The sequence below is a fragment of the Struthio camelus genome, chromosome 2 (assembly GCF_040807025.1).
Source record: "Struthio camelus isolate bStrCam1 chromosome 2, bStrCam1.hap1, whole genome shotgun sequence".
NCBI lineage: Eukaryota > Metazoa > Chordata > Aves > Struthioniformes > Struthionidae > Struthio > Struthio camelus.
The window spans coordinates 64,818,621-64,838,736 of record NC_090943.1 but is presented as its reverse complement, the minus strand read 5'-3'; the positions used below and the strand labels follow the sequence as shown (position 1 = coordinate 64,838,736).

The window sequence follows — 20,116 nt, the reverse complement described above, 5'->3', positions numbered from 1 at the left end:
GGCCTCAGCACCCAGATGTGTTTCCAGACAAGCTTAACGTATTGCTATAGACATGCAACAGTTCTTAATTCTTTCAGAGTTAAATTCTGTTTGCTGAAGAAAAGGGGTTTTCAGAGGTGCATGTTCCTTCCTAGTTCTCAGACACCCCTGCTTAATGATGCTACGCTGCGTGGGAGCTGCGTGTTAGCTGTGTGCAAAGAACTTTTACAACAGCCCATATCTCAAAGCGCAATAATGAAGGTGTTATATTGCACATACTGTTCGTTTCATTTCATTCCTTGAGAGCTTATATACCTGAGACTGCATTTGCATTCATGTAGTTCTATTATCCTCAGGGTTGTTATTATGTTTTAAACTAGTGTAACAGAGGGGGAAGAAAACCATACTGTTTAAACAAAGTAGTTATAATGAAAACTCTTACTACTAAAGTTGTTAAGATGAAATACTGGATATTTTCTACTGGAAAATAGTGCAGTTGTTTTATAGACTCCATGGCCCAACTTGGCTCCAGCTCCCCCTGCAAAACTACTCTAGATAGTTACCTTATGGATATGTTGTTTTGGAATTCCACGCAAGGTGCAGTAATAATGAAGATGCTCCCAGCCAGTTAGAAGTTCATCCAGGGCATCTTGCTGTGGGCAATAGCCAATGAGAACGCCTTCAGAGCTGGCAGACAGTATATCCATTTCAGACCTGATTAAAGAAAAAAGGAAGAGACTTTAAAACTTGATATAAAAAATAAAGTCCTGGTTTTCACCCTTAGGATGGAGAGTCTTCAAGAGTCACCTTCAACTCTAAGGTAAACGAGTTTGAATCTCTTCTTTCTCATCACTTATCCTAGTAGCACCCACAAGATATTTTGGCCATCTCTTTGCAGCTGTACAGCTTTACCAGAAACCACATTCACTGCTAAGAAGCAAGCTTGATGGCAAGGGTGGCTCATTACCCACAATGACACCAAATCTATCCTATTTATTCCACTATCTACACCAACATTTAGTGATGTTGATTTATAGAAGAGACCTGTCAAAATTAAGATACTTAATACAAAAAACTGAGCTTTGAAACAAGAAAGTTTTAAAAAGAGAATTACAGAATGGTTTCACCCTTCTGAAAATGTGTTTTGTTTCTAGTTAATGGAACTAAATGTATGATTAATAATTTAGATACAAAATAAACATCAGGGTCTACAAATACTTGCACTAGTGAAAGTATAAATGGGTTTCTCCTGCTCCTTAGCAAGATTCAGGAGTCTGAGGAGAAAGAGAAAATACAAACTCTGTATTTTACATGATGAACCACAACATCAAACCGTATTTTAATGCTGTCAAAAGGTAAATTACCATGATATGATCATCCTCGCTGGGGACTAATTAGAATGGGCCTCTACTTTTAATGGCAAGGATATAAAATTTTAGTACCTTTGAGGGTTTAAATGGTGCCAGGGAAGTTAACTGCCTGTCTCCCTAGAAAAAGACCTAGCAAAAAAGAAAAAGGTTGGGGGCTGGAGAGAGAGGATGCCAGAAGTGTACTTTCTCATTAATCTATATCCACTCAGGGGTTATTTTAAACAAAGTTTATAGAAAATTTTTCCCATTTCAGTTTCCAGCCTTACATAAATCAAATGAGTTTTAAGGCCATCTTTAGTATAGGGTATGGATTTATTAATGTAGATCCTTTTGAATAACCTGTCAGAAGCAGTGGATTCTTTCTTTTATGAACTCTAACATGATGAAACATTATCTATACTGAAATGCTACACACATCCCACTAAACACTGAAAGAGATGTCTCTAAGGTCTGTTACACTAGGAAGATTCAGGCACAGTAATACGGTTTCTTTTTGGTGCAGCTGCTCTCTTTGGAGAAATGAGTCTGGGCTTTTGGTAATATGCCAAATTTAGTCACAAAAGAACAAATCACATGCAGGAGTAATTTTGGAGACATTTTCTCAGCATGAACCCAACAACTGGATAGGTGCATCCAATCTGGAATGAATCCACACCATGAAGAACAAAAAGCAAGCAAGCATGGCTGGAAAAAAAAAAAACAATACAAAAAACCAGACATCTTATATTCTTTAGATAGAAATATCTTAGGCATCAATTATTCAGTTTGCATCAGAAAATAAAAATACTTCAGTGTCCCAAGTGCTAATTGTACAGACACCATGTTAGTGCTGGGCTTCTTACAAAGCACGCAGCCCTATATACACCACATCCCATTCAGTGACCTTCAGCTTTCATAAAGAGTTTAGCAAGAATAGATTGTTAAATATTCTTACTCAGTTTGGTCCTTTTTTTGCAGCTGTATCCATTAGTGCTGACCTTGAACTCTTAAGAGTTCTCATTAGTAAAGAAATTCTAATATATTCCCTAATGAATTCATGGAGCTATTTTTTTCTCCCATCTCGAGATGCCTGTATCTGTCATAAGACAGAAAACACTCTGATCAGAAGAAAAAAGGCCATATGAAGAATCCAGAGTTTTATTGGGATTTTTTGGTATGTGCAGTACAACACCTATTCTTCCCTCAACAATATCACTAAGCAGATTTCCAAATCAAAAAGGCTAGAGGTAAGCCTTCAGTTTTGTTTTGCCAGGTCCTAAGGTTTTGCCGAGTACTGAAATAAGAGATGAAAGAAAAACACAGCATAATTTTAAATCATAATATATACCTTAGGAAAGAAACCTGCCCTCATCTCCAGAAATTAATTTTCCTTGGAATTCTGTTATCTTTCAGATCTTTCAAATTTCATTTTCACATGCATAGGTAAAATGAACATTTCAAGTACTTATGATATTACATCAGAAAAACCTTTTCAGTACAGGATTTTCATTTTTTTAAAAAAAAAATTCTGATGCTATTCATTGTACTGGTTATACTCCTCTTCTTCCTTAGTGTATGATGTTATTGGAATAAAAATGGAAATATGTATTTTTATATTTTCCTCAAAGATAGATTAGTATACAGCAACATACTGAATTTTTTCTCAAGCTGGAGAAAAACAGATGTCCTTCTTCTGCCCTTTTATTACCAGCATACTAGCATTTCTCATTAGGCCATTCATGTAAACAACAGGAGAGAGAGGAAGAAAAAACTATTTGTTTTATGAATAAAGAGAGAAAGAATATACAATTACAAATTCCAACCCTTCTCAATCTTTTTGTCTGTAGTAATTGAAGACAGCAGTAGACATAACAAATGCCAGTATAATAGCTAAAAAAAAAAAATATATATGCAAGAAAACAGACATTTATACTAATACGGGACTTTGTGTCATTATTGAAATATTGAGTAATAGTTATCTTCAAATTCTGCATGGAACTGGTTGCATGTCCTGATCAAGTTAAGATACTGAACTGACACAGAACATGGGTTTTCTCCTTCCTTGTGAAGGCTCAATCTTTAGACTACATTGTCACGTTCACTTCACTTACTCTTTAATTTTTCTTGTAAAGTCAAACAGTAACTGATGGAAACAACAGAACGCATCCAGAATACTTTATGTTAAATACAAATTCAAAATTGCAAATTTACATTTTTATTATATGATATTTTCAGTCTAGCACTTGAAATATGGAAAACACTGTATTCCATCCTCTGCCTAAATGCTTTGGTCTCCCTTTATACAGTGAGAATGATGAAAAGCGTAAAGCATTTTGAAAAAAATCCAGGACACAGGAAGGCTTCTGCCAGTTTGAAGTGCTCATCTTGCAAAGTTCTGCAGTTTTGATGAAAGAAACTTAGAGCCTTGCAAGGCAAAGAATTCTTACTAAACTCAGCGGGGTTGAATTTTTGATTCAGAGTTGTTTCTTTATTAATCATTTTAAGGCCTTTTGCCTCAATCCATTTCTTTTGTGTGTTGCAAAACAAACACACAAATCTGATCCCAGCCATGAAAGGTACGCTCCAGTCAAAAAGCCTTTGCCGACACTGAAAACAAAACAAGAATGATCTTGGACAAAACCTGCTCCTCTTTCTCATGTGAATTGGGCCTGTGGTTTCCAGGAGACTGCTTAATACAGAGAATAGATTTGGTCCTTATTTGCTACAGTGGTTACCTGCAACATAGCTGAGGTAGCTGTGACTTGACATTCAAAGGTACAACCTTAGTTTCAACTTAGTTTCCTCACTGGGAGTACTGTGTCCAGTTCTGGGCTCCCCAACACAGCAGAGACATGTAGCTCATGGAGTGAGTCCAGCAAAGGGCTACTAAGATGGTGAAGGGACTGGAGCATCTCTCCTCCTATGAGGAAAGGCTGAGAGAGCTGGGCCTGTTCAGTCTGGAGAAGAGAAGACTGAGAGGGGATCTGATCAATGTGTATAAGTATCTGAAGGGAAACAGTCAAGAGGACGGGGCCAGATTCTTCACAGTGGTGCCCAGCAATAGGACAAGAAGCAACAGGCACAAACACAGGAAGGTCTGTCTGAACATGAGGAAAAATTCCTGTGAGGGTGACTGAACACTGGAACAGGTTGTCCAGAGAGGTTGTGAAGTCTCCTTCCCTGGAGACATTCAAAAGCTGTCTGGACACAATCCGGGGTCCTAGGTGCTCTAGGTGACCCTTCTTGAGCAGGAGGGTTGGACTAGATGATCTCCAGAGCTCCCTTCCAACCTCAACCGTTCTGTGATTCTGTAGCTTCCAGGTAACAACTCCGTACCTCCAATATCAGCCTTTTGGCTGTTTTTAAAAATTTGTTTCACTATTGACTCTGCTGCATGCTTAGCTTCATTTTTGTATAATTTTTCTGCATGAAAGTAGTTAAAATAAAAGCAGTGATATATAGGGTACTTACAATGGCTTCAGTAGAGAGATAAATTCCACTAATTAGTCAAAATGAAATATAAATTTACAAATTGCAAAAGTAGTTAGACATTCCATTGTGCTCAGAACTGCATATTCCATTCAGTGAATACTAATGCTCAATTAACATTATAAAAAAATCAAGGTTAAAAATATAATTAATGTAACTATAGCTTAGTTATAATTAAGCTAATTATACTGATATACAGTGTAACAACAGCCATCTCAGCCATTATATTGATGCAAATTTATTCTGCCTTTCAAGTAAAGCTATTTGAATTCCATTTTTAATTATTTATCAAGCTGAATATCATAACTATCTAAAGAGCCCACATTCTAGCTATAGAGAAATATTTTACTTTCCCCTCTTTGGAGAGAATTTCTTTGGTCCTATGACTTCGTAGTCCAAGAGCCGAGATGATTGACTTTTAATTCAAATAGAATGAGGAGTTGCTGTAATGGAGGATCTCTGCACAGACAGAAGCTGAAAATTCATGGGATATAAATTAATCACATAAGAAAGAGTGCTTCAGGCCTCAGTGAGGCAACTTATGAATGTGGTAAGGCCCACTCTATTTCTTCCTCTATGCATCCCATGATCGGTGAGACTTTGCTCTAAGCACGAGCTTAAAGTCAACTCTACTCAGCAGACTACAATAAAAAAAAGGCTGCAAAATAGTAGGACCCAAAAAAGCAAACAAACTTTATGACGCAGAGTCACTGAAGAAGGTTAAGACATGAATACATGAAGCAGAAGAAAGCAAATGGCCAATATACACTTGAAAAACAAGAAAGTAAAACAGATGTGTAACATCTGCCAATATATCAGCAAAGCAGTGATTCATAGATTACAAGGTTTCACTTTGCGTTCACTTTGCTCTCCTTTCCTTTACTACTTTGGTAAGTGTCAGTTTTTATAAGTACATATTTAATACAGGTCTGCCTTCTTCAAGCTATTTGATAGAAAAAGTAACCACATGAAGGTCTACAGATTTTCAAAATAGCTTTCATTTAGCCAGCTCAAGTACTGGTGGCAATCTAGTCATGGCAGCAGAGCTACACACAGGCTAATCCGAATCCATTTGTACCCCCAAAGAAGAGCAGCTGCACTAGAGAGAACACAAAAAGCCCTCTAAATGTCAAGGAGACCACGCAGTCAACTATTATACATATTGAAGCTTGACAACTACTATTGCATAGATATTGTTCAAAAGCCAGTTTCCTAAGGTCTTATAGTACCATTCTTTATAAACGCAGGTAAGCATATTTTATTAAAATCTTGTTTTTCAGGTCATTTCCCTTTCTGCTTTTAACATTTCTGACCTTTATCAGAGGGATTGCTGGTACTTCGTTATCAGTGTTTCATTTCCACGTCTTCCAGAATAACAGTTTCAGTACTGCTTCTTCCTTTAGCAGTCTTTAATACTGGGGCTGCAAATAGCCCTAACACAGGGACACATTCTCTATGTGATAATTATTTTTATGATTCATCTGGACGGATATGCCACTGATAATGGCAATGTTAATGAAGTACATAAAATAATAAAAAAGGCAAAATCACCTGTAAGTAACATTTTGCTATTACCTTCACAAGATTGGCTGTGGCTGGTGATAACTTCCTCTTATCTCTCTTACTGGAGGATCTTTATGAGATCAGAGTTACAACTAGAATGGGACTGCAAAGGTTGGAAGTTGCCTAAAAGCTTTTTCTGCAGAAGAATATGAAAATAAGAAAAGCAGTTCTTTGGTGGACTGCTCAGCTTGGATACTATAAATATGCATTTCCCATTTAAATGGTAACATCCAGAGTTTAGACACATGCTCCATTTAAAATATTCATTTTTGATGTATCAAAAAGAAAAAAAGTGCAATAAAAACAGTTCAGAGTCCTCCTCTTCCCAAAAATAATGCCTCCTCCACCTCAAAAATAGAATGCCAAGAGACCCTGATCTGCAGAAGAGTTTAATTTGGCTCTAACACTTAATAAAGATTCCTGCTTTGCATTAGTGACGCCCAGTCTTCTTGAATCTAAGTGATATTAAAAATTGTTATATAACATCTAGCTTTTATGCATTTTGTTACAAGAGTAGCCACAGTTTTCTCTAAGGTTCTTAACAGTAAGCTATTTTTTGTTGTATCAGACATTCAAACAAATGACCTAAGGGCCAACAAGTCTTGTCAAAATACTTGCAGATATTGTGAATCTGCTTTTCCGCTCTTTTAAAAAGGCAGATGCAGATTAGAAATACATTCTACTATTTTCTTTGAGACTCTAGCAGGAGTCTCTGAACACAACTTGATTATCACTGTGTGAGGAGCTCCTTTTATGTGAACCATGCTCCTTTAAGAGGTTTGAAGTTCAACGCTCAAAAACTCTACTTTGCGCTTCTGGAAAACTCATCTTCCATTTGGTCTCCTGTGATGTCCAGAAGTGCAAAAGCTGTTCTGCAAAATTCAAGCCTGATTTCAGTGCAATCACCTCAAATAAACATTTCTGAGTTTCCTTTAAATTCTGTGCAATTACTACAATAGGAATCAGGAAAGTGTACATACTACTATTTTTTATAATTTTTTTTTAAAGTCAGGAACTCTAAAGCTCAGTTATCCAAGGAGACAGGAACTGTTATGATTAAGGATTCTGTTTGCAGAGTCATGTCGGGTAGATTCTAAAATATTCTATACTAATAATAACTTTGCATGCTTATATTATTATTTGATTATGACTGATCTGTCAGATTATCATATTCTGATCTTTAAAAAGTAGCACTCTTTCTTTTGTCTGAATTAAATAAACCTTATCCACACAGCTTTGCTGTAAAAGATGCTTTGTCTTTCTCAGTCAGGGAGGTTAGGAGGACAAAAGCTGTGTTATTTCCAATCAGGCTCAAGACAGACAGGATCTACATCTAAGCTGCTTCACAAATCAATCAGGAATTGCTATCAGAGGTAATGTCTCTGTGGAGGCTATTTCATGGCGTAGGCTTTAAATAAAGTCGTCTAGATGTGCAGATCAGCAAACAGTCTGCAGCTATGACTCACTGGATGACTTTCTCCTCTTTTTGTGCACCAGGAATACCTGGCCTTTGCGCACGCTACTGGTCTGAGAGAGAGAGAAGACTTCTTGCCATTCTATCCCCCTTCCTCCATTTATGTCTCCCATGAAGGTTTAGGCACATATCAATCCGCCTAAAACCCCTCAGACATCTGATATGCAAATAAGATAGAGCCATGTTCCTTCATGTATTTATATATATGCCTGTGTGCGCGTGCATGCATGTATATGCATGTGCATATATATGCGTGTGTGTGTACATATATACATATACATATATAAAGACCTACACGTTACTTAAATTGAGCAAGGAACGATTTTTGAAAGTTGCAGTCATCTTTCTAATGCAACAAGTTACTTCGTTAACATATTCCTTACAGAGCTTATTGCACAGCCCAGCAAATTAGAAGAACAGAAACATTTCCGTGACTGGGTGAACTTCCATGTTGTTTTTGCATCTAAACGCTGAATTAAATGTGGTAGCTAAAGACCTGGGACACAGCCACAGTCATTTCATTTTAATAAATGTTCATTAAAGTTGTAATTAACGAGGGCAGTTTTAGAGCTACCTGGAACTGGAAGGTGTTCAGGACAGTCCCAAGTAAATTAACCTACTAAAAATATTTTAGAAGACTGAGATGTGATCTCATCAACGTGTACAAGTATCTGAAGGGGGAGTGTCAAGAGGATGAGGCCAGCCTCTTCTCCGTGGTGCCCAGCAACAGGACAAGAGGCAACGGGCACAAACTGAATCACAGGAAGTTCCATCTGAACCTGAGGAAAAACTTCTTCGCTGTGAGGGTGACAGAGCACTGGAGCAGGTTGCCCAGAGAGGTGGTGGAGTCTCCTTCCCTGGAGATATTCAAAACCCGTCTGGATGTGATCCTGGGCAATATGCTCTAGGTGACCCCGCTTGAGCAGGGAGGTTGGACTAGATGATCTCCAGAGGTCCCTTCCAACCTAAACGATTCTGTGATTCTGTAAAATTATTTTTTCACTTAATTGTTTGGGATCTTAATATTTCTCCCCACTTGTATCCTTCCAAGTAGGAAAAATCTGCCCACTAACAAAAAAGGAAGTGGCAACATCTAGAATTGAACAAAGTGCACACAATGTCCAATCCTATCTCAAGCATTTTTATATCTTCTCATTAGCCTACAAAAAGTCTCCACTGAAGTGGTTCACAGATCATAATTTTCACCTTTTTTTGCCATAAGATTATAAATCAATTCCATTCAGAAAAAGTTATTCTGTCTTGGATGGGTAATGTTATAAGTAGTTCAACTGTAGAAGAAGGGATCTCCAGAACCATAGTATATCCTATGGGTATAATTCTATGGAGGAGTCGAAGAATTTTGTCCTCACTGATTTACAGCCCTCCAGCAGCACAGTTCATCTTGAAGTTAGTTTTACTGCTCAATCTGAAGTCGATTACTTAGCAGCAGTTGCCAAGATACAAAGAAAGCAACAAAGTCTGAAATGACACAGATCTCTTCTTCCTGCCTTGAAGTTGCTCATTTTCCCAAGCTTAGTCGCAGTTTAACAGCAGCTATTTGAGTGCAGCTTTTACAGTGTTAGAACAGGTTAGTAATGAGTTTTGAGAACACAGCAGTATGGATTTTACACTCGTTTGTTTACATCTTCAGCCACTCAAGGAATTTTAAAACCCATAACCTGGACTAACACCATAAGACTAACACCATACCCTTGACATAATATTGTCAAGGGTATTCTGGACACTCAAAGGTGATGGCCTCCACAGGCTTCCTGGCTATTCTCCTAGCTGTGTCAAATATCATTTACCCATGTGTTACTATATGGTAAATAACGTTGCACCTCAAACTCTGCTTTCGTGGGGGAAATGAAAGTAGCGCACAAAACGTGCAGGGAGAGTGGGTAGCAGGTATAGTCAAGTGTTATGTCGTTATGTAGCTGGAATAATCAGGTATTGCTGCCTACTCAGATCTGTTGTGGAACGCCAGTAGCACATTCAGTTGGTCTCAGAAACGTTCTGTTTAGCCACAAAAACTTTACTAACATATCTAGTAAAAGGAAGAGAGGCATAGCGTTACTGCTCTGTGATTTTTTGGAAGAGTTACCTTCAGGGGCTCTGACAAAAATTCATATACTTATTAAGCATAATGTAATCGCCAGGACTCATGACAACGGAATATATTTTTAAAATTCTGTAAGCAGATTTTCTTTCAAGTAGATATTAAAATACTGGAACTGTCAGACCAGATCGAATCATTTGCCTGTTTAGGCCCACAGTAGGTTCCAAACAAAGGCTGATACCATGTTGTACAGGCGAAGTTACACAAAATCCATGAACGCACATGCGTTCTGCCACACATACCCATAAAGTACTGAGTTTGAGCAGGGGTATGAAGCAAACGACCTTCAGCAGTCTTGTCCAACCTAAATTATTCCATAATTTTATGAAACAAAAATACGTGGGACCTGAGAAAAATCCCATTGGAACCCATAGAAAAATACCTCTCAGAAAAAACTGGGAGCTTAAATAGCGCCTTGAGGGTAGTATCTTTTCTAAAATTGTTACAGATTATTTTATTTTTATAAATCCATAATCATCTTCAGAATCACGCTAAACTTCTGCTCTCCATGATATTCTGGAAAATGCATTCAACAGGTTCCAAAGCATATGAAACATTATTTAATTTTGAATTAAGTTTTGAGGTTTTTTTGGTTTTTGTGTTTTAAAACATCTGAAAATTTGTCTTCTATTCCGGGAAACTGTAAATGAAAGCAAGTATCTAAATATCTGTATAACCATTGCACAGCTCTCTCTCGCATCTCTCCTTATTCTCTTAAGGATCACATTTCCAAAATCTCTTCAATCAGTCCTTACTCATGATTAACAGTTTTTGGACAGTCATCTTGGGAGTTAATAGATATACGCACGCATCATGCATGTGTTGTGCCCTCGCGTGTGAGTATTTGCTCTGATTTGATTCAAAAATAACTTTACTTCCCCTTCGATTTTGCTGCGAAAACCTCTGAAGGTTGGTTACATCAGAACCAAGTCCATTACTCACTCATCACTACACCAAAATGAGCCTCGATACTACCAACACTACCCTCCCACCCAAATTACATAGCATGCTCATCAAGTAATTAACCAATGACTCTGAAGGTCACAAGTGTCAGAAAGCATTTTCAAATGACCCCCTTGGAGCACTGATCATCAGCTTAGGCCTTCCAGTGCAGCACTGGTACAGGGGGGATATATGTCCATGCATCTGTATGTTAAGATTTTTGTTAAGATTGAGTAAGACTGTCTGTTAAAACTTTATATATCCTGCTCTTTTGCTACTTAACAGGTTCATTCTCAAATGAGCTGTCAGATAGGACTAAATAACGCTAAACTGCTTAACCCAATCAGCAGCCTTTAAAAGGTTTTTCTCTCTCCTTCCCCCGCTCTCCCCTCCCCAAAAGTAATAATGCCACATACGTTTTAAAGGGAACAAAAGAGATCTTTAGAGTACAATATAAAGGACTGAAGGCATGCTGAGTTTTTGGTCATTAGCATGATCAATTAGCACTATTCTGATCAAACCCTGCATTATTTACCCTGTAGGAGTCCTGATAACAGCACGCCCTGCAGATGGGATGATATCTCCAGTCAGCATCTTAAATGTTGTGCTTTTCCCAGCTCCATTTGTTCCCAGGAGTCCAAAGCACTAACCAGGAACATAAAAAAAAGGAACAAAAGTGAAAAACTGCTATCAATTTGCTACTCTGAAGGAAATATAAGCAATATTGATCCTTCAAAAGTTTCTTCCCTTTTCATATCTATCCTATGTCTGTAAGACACTGTATACGGATAAACGTATTAGCAAACGTACACTCCCTTCCCTTTCCCACAGAAAATAAATTTTCCAAAAGATTAAAAAATATATATATAAAATATTGTGAGTACTTCCTACATTTCTAAAAGTGACTCAGCGTTCTATTCCTCCACTTTAAATCCTATCCAGTAACTAAATGCGTGAGTTACCATTATTAGTAGCATCTGCAGGATTTGAACCAGAGGATCTCACATCCTATTTTAGAGCTCTGGCCAGCAATCTAAAGTGTCAATATTTCTCAGTTTCTCATAAGCTGCTTCTCTTTGTACAAGTCAATGAACACTGAACAGTCAAGACAGACATGGACTCCGTATGACTATTTCAAGCCTCTAGATGTGATCAACTGCGACACATGCTTAAGCTGAGACAGGACTTATATTTTAAAAGATGAATATTATAAAAATTATGAAGTACTATTTACAGTCTTAATACTTGTTTTATGAACTTTCTAACTGATAAGTAGGTTTTAATCAGCAGTAACATCCTCCAGGTTACCCCAGTTACCCAACAGCAAATCTACAACTGGATATAAACCTTCAGTGTTTCAGTTTTTCTTCCCGTTTGCTATCAGCAACCAAGAAAGTGTGCTTCCTTTCCCTATCAATATTTTTGAAACGAAAATCTGCGCTCCCCAAAAGCATTGTCAGAAAAATCCTCCACTGTTATGAAACTGAAAAAGGGAAAAAAAAAAATCAAATAAATGCTGTACTGATATCTTAGAGACTACCTTAGTCACTGTTAGATTTAGGCTTATTAAAATGGCATATTAGTATATGATATATTTAAACATACTGGAATGATTTCAGTAGGGCAATACAAGATTGCCTTGGGGATAAATTCAGGATTCAGTTCACAGTTTGCAATTCTGAGCTTACTCTTTCGGCATTGAACCGCTATGCTACCTATTTGTTTTTTTATGTTATCTCATAAAACACTAACTTCGTAAAGATAAACAAGAAGAAAAAATTAAGACTCATACACCAGAACAGTCATAAACCAAAATATAAATGTATCAGTCACTGAACAGTTGCTTCTTAAATATCATCACAGCTTCTACTCCTATCCAGCTATTGATTTTCAGAAATTATCACAACTGAAAGTGTTCTGGTATCTACAGTGCTTTGATTGCAGACATTCTGAAAAAATCTGAACAATTGTTCAAAATCAAACTTTTTTTTTGGGGGGGGGGGGGAGGGAAGAAAAAGGTACCTCTTTACCTCTCCCCTAGGTATTCCCAAGCTTATGTTTTCCACAGCTGCGTTCTTCTTACTGAAACCTCCATAACACTTCCTGAGGTTGTACAGAAGGAGGATATCATTACTAGTTCTTCCACCAAAGAGTCGTTGTCGCTCCATTTCTACATCAGTATCTTCTGAAGTGTTGACCATGCTGCTAACTGAACACTGACCCCTAAAATAGAAGATTACAACAAATGCCCTGTGGAAAATTGGACATTGATGTACTCTGGATAACTGTTGCATTTCCCTGATGGTGATTCCTTAAAGCTTAGTGATCAAATCTCAGCAGAATCCAAGGGAAACAACCACAAGCATTTTTTTCTTCAGTTTCGACTAACTCACAAGCCACATTCATATTTCTTTTCTCCCCTAAAATGCAACTACGTTCCTCGTAACAAATAGGAATGGAAACCTTGGACTGACATAAAAACTCCACATTAAAGCAGTTCTTAAGTCGGAAACGAAATAATGAAACGGGGAAATTCTTTCAGAATGGAAGCATGGGAGCATACAACCATTTGGATGAAGTGACTTAGAAACAAACAAAACACCTAAATGAACTGATATAAGCCCATAATAAAATCTTCTTAAGAAACAATCCCTATCTTCTCTTGCAATATAAGTATGTGCAAAAGGGGAAATACATAAGTAAAACAGGTATCAACACAGAAAAACACTCTGGCCCATTTTCAACACCAAAGTATAACTAAAGCCCTGATGCCAAGCTTCCCAAAAAACTTTCTGCTAGAAAAGTTGCAAGCATAAAGTAGTATCTCCATAAAATTTGCAACAAGTTCCTGTGGAAAATAGGCACACAGGATTCAATTCAGTTGCCTAAATGTCGGCAATCAGTGCCACTTAGGAGTATCTAAGGCACCCAAAGCATCCTCAAAGGGCCGTCAGCAGAAGTGACACAGGACAAACCCTTCTGAACTGAGAGCTGGGGGCCAGGGTACCTCAGCACATCTCAAGTGGCACCAGATACTTAGGTTTAGCCAACATCATCCTGCCTAAATGAAGAGTATAAATCCTATACAAGCTATATTCAGTTAAGAAAAGCACACCTTTGAACAAAGCATAGACTTAGAACACGTGTTCCTTCTCTTCTGGTCAAAACCATCATTACACAGGGTGAACAGTCCCATGCTGGTCTGTGTTTTATAAACTCATATATACAACAGACGTACCAGACTCTTTGTACAATGAGCTCATTGTATCACGATGCTGCCCGTGATCCCATAAAAAAGAGCATATAGCACAGCTTCTCTGATGGCTTCTGGAGTACTGTGCTTTCCAGCCCTTCTCCTTCTACCTGGTCCTAATGCATGCTTGTCATATCAAGGGATATTCAGGCTGTTTCTGTTCAGATGACCAAGCGTACATATACAGTCCTTTTATATGCCTGGAAGCATAATTATCAGATGTTTGGAGGCACCTGTTTTTAGTCATGTTACAGGTGTACCTACAGAAATGTTATAAAGAAAACACCTGAGGTCCCTCTGGAAAAACGGCACCAAAGAGTGAGGCAGCAGATATTTTTTCTGCCAGACTGGGTGAGGCATGGAGGTTACCAGCCAGACTACACTGGAAAAAAAGGTAGTGAAGAGGAAAGCTTTCCTGGACAGCACATCTTTTGGGGTCAAAAATAAAAATTAAAGAAAGAAAATATAAAACACAATTACATTAGAAACATTTCCTTTTTGATGAGACCACTGAACATACATTCGAGCTGAATAACTTCATAGAAAATTGCACAGTTTAAAAGTTAATCAAATAACTTCCCTTTCTTCCTCCTAACCCCTATCTTTTGAAGTGCTCTTTCTATGAATACATGACCGAGAAATAGAAAGTTACCACATAACCTCGTTAGAGGATCAAAGGATTCCATCGTGAGTAAGTGTCCACTGTCGCAGAATACAAAGGACAATATACTACACACCTTGTTTTCCAAAGGAGATCCCAGTGAAGAAAAATCCGTAAAAGAAGAAGAACTGTTCCTTGTAGGGCCATTTCCACAAAAATCCACCCAAGGAAGTTCATCTCAAAAGGGCTCACATAAGAATCTATTCCAAAGCTGCTGGTCAGGTCAAACTTGATCTGATTGTACGAAAGTTCTATCAAACCTTGCCCTAAGCAGAATTGCGGGAATATTATAAACGCCCATTTGAGGATTTCGTAGATGTTCTGAAAACTCTATATTAAGATTCAGCAGCCAAAAGAAAAAAAAAAAAGGAAAGAAAAAGGAACAAAAAGTGAGTTTTCTCCAACAGTACATTAAGCACTTATAAAGCTAGATACAGCATTTGAATCTTATTTAAGGTGAACTATAAATGCACTGATTTCAGTAGAGCACATTGTGAAATATTTTGGGACAGGGATCATCTCTTATTGCATTTTTACAACAATTTTTTAAATCATTTTGAGTGCCTAGAGCCACGGGATCCTGATTTTAGTTGAGATTCACAGTGACATAATAGATACCCAGTTTATTTCAGCTACTAAATGGCAGTTACACCTAATACATAAAATGGTAAATATGTTTTCCAGTGTAGTTAGTGTGTAAAAGATGGTGTCAGAGGGAAAACAAGCAATGTAAGTGGTTTTATGTTCAGGACCTGGAAGTAGGTTAGATGTAACCAGAAAACCTGTGTTCAGTCTTGTGTCTATTCCCTGTCACAGGACCAGGAATATTGCCAACACACTAGGCAATGCTGATGTGAAGCAGGAGAAACCACACTACTCCTCTGCTAACCAGTAAATTGGTATCTGACAGGAATTATGTTGTACTCCACCATATAATACGAATTGCAATAGGGAAGTAAAATAGAATGAGCAGAGCCAAGTATTTGTTACTCTGCTTTCAAATTTTAATAATTGGATGTTATTGACTTCAAATCACAATCTTAAACCCAACTCAGCCTGAAATCTGCATCCAAAGTTGAGTGACACATAGTCCAGACTTGGCTTCAAATAAAGTTTTTGACCTGGAATATGCATAAATATACAAACATACATGGTCTGAATCTCTTCACCGTCAGCTTGCTTAATTGCCATTATGAATAATGGTAATTATGGACATGGAGTGAGAATGCATATTACTATTCATACAGTGCATCACAGATCCTAGGAATAAGTGGCTTATCTCTTATGTCAATATTATTCAAACACGCTTCACAATGCATATAATCTATTCAATGGACCGGAACAGCTTCCATTATGTGCAAATTACAACTTAATGGTCTGGAAAAGTGTCGAGGTTTCAATTAAAGCTGCTTTTCCATTAATAGAGTTCAACTTTTTTTTTTTTGGTGCTATAAACAACTTCGGATACTAGACACAAACATGCTAACAAGCAATACAGTAAACACAGGGACAGAAAAATCATGAATGTTTAAAACACGAGTTCTTCAGTTGAAAAAAGTCTTATTTGTGTGTATGTGTATATATAGATACACACATGCACACACATATGCATGTCTGTGTGCGCACACGTATGTGTATATACCTCTCACAACTAACAAAGTTTCATACTGACCTGCACTTTAGAAATTATAGCTAACAAACGAGGTAAGAGAGTCACCAGCATGGTGCAAAGGCCGAACACAAAATTTAAGGAGATGTAAGAAATAAAAGCTACATCTGAACTTGAGAAGAATCTGGATACAAGATACATCCACGGTAAAGTTGCGTATCTGAAACAAATTAAGACAAACACAAAACAAACTTATCACAAATAATTATGTTTTGGCCTCAAAAAAAGCACAAGACCCCTGTCCCCCAACACATCCAGACAGTTACCATAATACAAACAACAATATTTTTTAAGATACACGAGCCTTTCCACCAGCTGAGAAGGGAGGACATATTTGCAATATATTTGCTTGACCGGCTTACCTTCTTATTCAGTAGATGTATACTTATGAGCTGCCATATGATGGGCAGGCAAGATCCATTTTTATGAACTGCACATTTTTACTTTCGCTGTTCCAGAAAGCACACAACCCTAATTTCTAAACAATCACAAAACCATGTAACTTTCAACAACCCATCTTACACAAAGACATAGTTAAAACCATAGATGCTCAGCAACCATTTGTTCTTACAGGCTTTCATAGGAGGAAAAAAAAAAAAAGAAAAATATAAATCCTTGAACTACTAGTAGTGCCAGTAATACCTGAGAACTAAAATATGCCAGAGAAATCATCTTTGCATTATTAATTACCAAAGCAGGTTACCACTTAGTAGGGTGCTAGCCATAAACAAGTGAATCCATAGTTACCACACAGCACAATAGTAATATGACAGCAAGTTCCTGGCTAGGCCATTTCTACCCAAATGTTTAAAGGAGTAGGGACGTAATCCTGAGCTCAGTCACGTCAGCTGATGCCCATCCAAAATGGAAAAGTCATATTTTGCAGTAGAACAGTGAGACAGTCCATCTGAACTAAAAAATGCCCCTGACAATTAGATGAGTATGAATGCCTCAAAAAAGAAATTCATTTTTCATCCAATATATTGCCAGACATACCTAACAGAAAACGAACAACATATAGACTGCAAGGAGCACAGGTGTCAGCATATACTAATGCATGACCATAAATATTTATGTAGTATATTTATATTTTTATATAATGCTAATATATGTATATGTAATTATTTTAATAGTAAGCTCAATGCCATAGCGACTAGCCAAAAATCTGTGACTTCACTTCTTCAGTGCATTAGACAGTAGTTTACACTATGAGCCATAAAAGTTCCTTTTAAGCTCAGTACTTTACTTTGTACTTTATAAACCTTTTCGTCTGAGAAAGCCAAAACGCTTTACCTGAGGAAACGAACTTTCCAGTCCTGCTGTGAAGTAATAGTGATGTTATCCTCAGTTTTCAGCAACATAAAGGTTGAATGACTTGGTTAGGGTCTCAAAGGAAGATTGTAATAGTGTTCAAGATAACGTGTAATAGTGTTCAAGATAACGTGTAATATTTTTTAACATCCTGTTGACAGTCTTAATCACACAATCTTTTCTGCTCTTCATACACATACTGAAATCACAGTTCTAAATTTTGCTCTGAATTACAGCAGTGTAAGTACAAGATAAGCCCACCTTTGGAAAAAGTGCTCGGGAAAGAGATATGATTCAAAGTGCTGTTACTCCAGTACAAATGAAAAGGACATTTAACTTGCTCGCTTACAGCTACTAAGTGAGTAAGAATTTCCAAACACATAGCACTAAAGTTATATGATGTTCAAACACAGACTCATAAGCATCTGCCAGTCATGCCTACATTCCTATGCTAACTCTTTCTTCCTGACTGCAAAAGTCAGCTTCAACTTCAGCTGCAATTTGTTATTTTGTGAGCAACAAAGATAAAGTATTTTGGACAAAAGTGCTTAAAATGTAGCATTATAAAACACTTCTGCTACTACTAAAAGGAAAAGAAATGTAGCTTAGTTATGAGATCATAATAATTTTAAAGCCCTAGTAAATATGATTTAGAGTAGTACAATAGGAACTTGTTGATTACTCCTTCAAGCACATGCCCTTCTGGCATATAGTTCAACTTTTTTCATGTAATTGGGCTATTTCTGCCTTTATTCTAGGTCAGAAAAGCTGTACAAGTCTACCTTAAAGAGAAAAATGCAATTTTAAGATAAAAGAAACGCATTATGGAATGCAGATAAGTGAGAATTAAATACACAATGCGCGAGGCGAGGGGGGGATGACATGACCACAACATGCTTCATCGCATTTATTGTTCAGTTAGGGTGAGCAACAGGTAGAACAGGCAGAGTGGCAACTCTGAAGCTGATGATATGGAGTGTCCTCAAGAGGTGTTGCTTGGCCTAGCAAAAGAAGTTTGATGGAGGAGAAGTACGAAGCAGGGCTCCAAAAAAACTTAGGCAAGAAGGTAATAGAATGCATCCAGCTATTGAGATTCTGAAGCAGTTTTCCAGAAGGAGTTGCTAGAGGTATGAAATCTTGAAGCTAGTTTCAAGATGAAAACGGTTAAGTTTTTAAAAGTATTTATCTGAGATTCTTCGTTGGATGGGACATGCTCTGACGTTACAGAAGGTCCCTTTCTATTCTTTTTCCCTGTGATTCTCTAATGAGTACAGTTATATTTCACTATCTAAGCATCTGCCGCTGAGGATGTGCAATCCCACCTATGCAGACAGCAAACAATAGTTGCTTGAGATAAGGAAGAGAATTCTTTAGAATGCTTATCCCTTTATTATTCATCTTCAGCATGTCTCATCCCTCACGTGGGACTGCACACGGTAAGATCATTAGTTTGACTGAGCACAGTATATTCATTATACAGAGACACAAGACCTCTGTTTAACAAGTTATTTTAATTGTTTATAACTTTTTTCATGGGAAACTGAAATGAGAGGGTGAGATGGGAGGACTTATCCTATCTCACAGTATCATTTGAAGACAATTCTTCAGCCAGTCCAGAGCTCCAGGATGGCCAGCCTCCATAATGGAAATATAAGTTTCTGGAGCTCTGTCAAATTACAGAACATGGGTAGACTAATAAGACAGTCTCTTCTTCACTTCTTGATGACATTATCCGCAGCTAACCACTGAAATCCTGGCCTGACTGTGCTATTATTTTATTTTCTTTCCGGAAGATAACATACAATCAATTTCTAACAGTAAATGATTGTTACACAGGCTGAGTATTTTCTTGAGACATTTCCAGTACTTTGCTTATAAGCCTCCCTCCCCTATCCCTGCGGATCTTTCAGCCTCTGTTTCAGCTTGTTTTCTCACTATCTTTTGCTGAATCATAATCATTTCCAGAGACAGAAAATCATGCATCCAGCAGCGGGTGCAAACCAAGCCTAAAGATTTTTGTTTGTCTCTTACAAGTCATAATTCCATAGTAGCATTTCCAATCACATACCCAAAGAGTATCAGCAGGAGAACAGTGGCTGCCAAGTTCTCTCGGAAAGTGAAGGCTGATAGCTGGAAGGCGGTAATAACGCCAACACACAGGGTGACTGGGACCATGTAAAACAGCTAGAAACACAAGAAAAAAGGGCACTTAGCAGGTGAGCATCACTTATTGGTCTTACTCTATTAGCATAGAATGGCTTTACAATTTAATGTTCCCTATGCATTACGAAAAAATTAGGCACAATA

At 37.6% G+C, this 20,116-nt stretch overlaps 1 protein-coding gene across 1 annotated transcript in view; it reads right to left on the bottom strand.

Moving 5' to 3' along the window:
- The window catches only part of ABCA13 (ATP binding cassette subfamily A member 13), a 204,331-nt gene that overhangs the window by 29,371 nt on the left and 154,844 nt on the right, over nt 1-20,116 (bottom strand). The window contains exons 45-50 of the mRNA XM_068933822.1: nt 19,878-19,993; nt 16,502-16,658; nt 14,906-15,159; nt 12,946-13,138; nt 11,451-11,560; nt 543-693 (exon numbers count right to left, since the gene is read on the bottom strand). Of these exons, the coding sequence (XP_068789923.1) occupies nt 543-693; nt 11,451-11,560; nt 12,946-13,138; nt 14,906-15,159; nt 16,502-16,658; nt 19,878-19,993 (981 nt within the window). The remainder of the gene's footprint in view (nt 1-542; nt 694-11,450; nt 11,561-12,945; nt 13,139-14,905; nt 15,160-16,501; nt 16,659-19,877; nt 19,994-20,116) is intronic.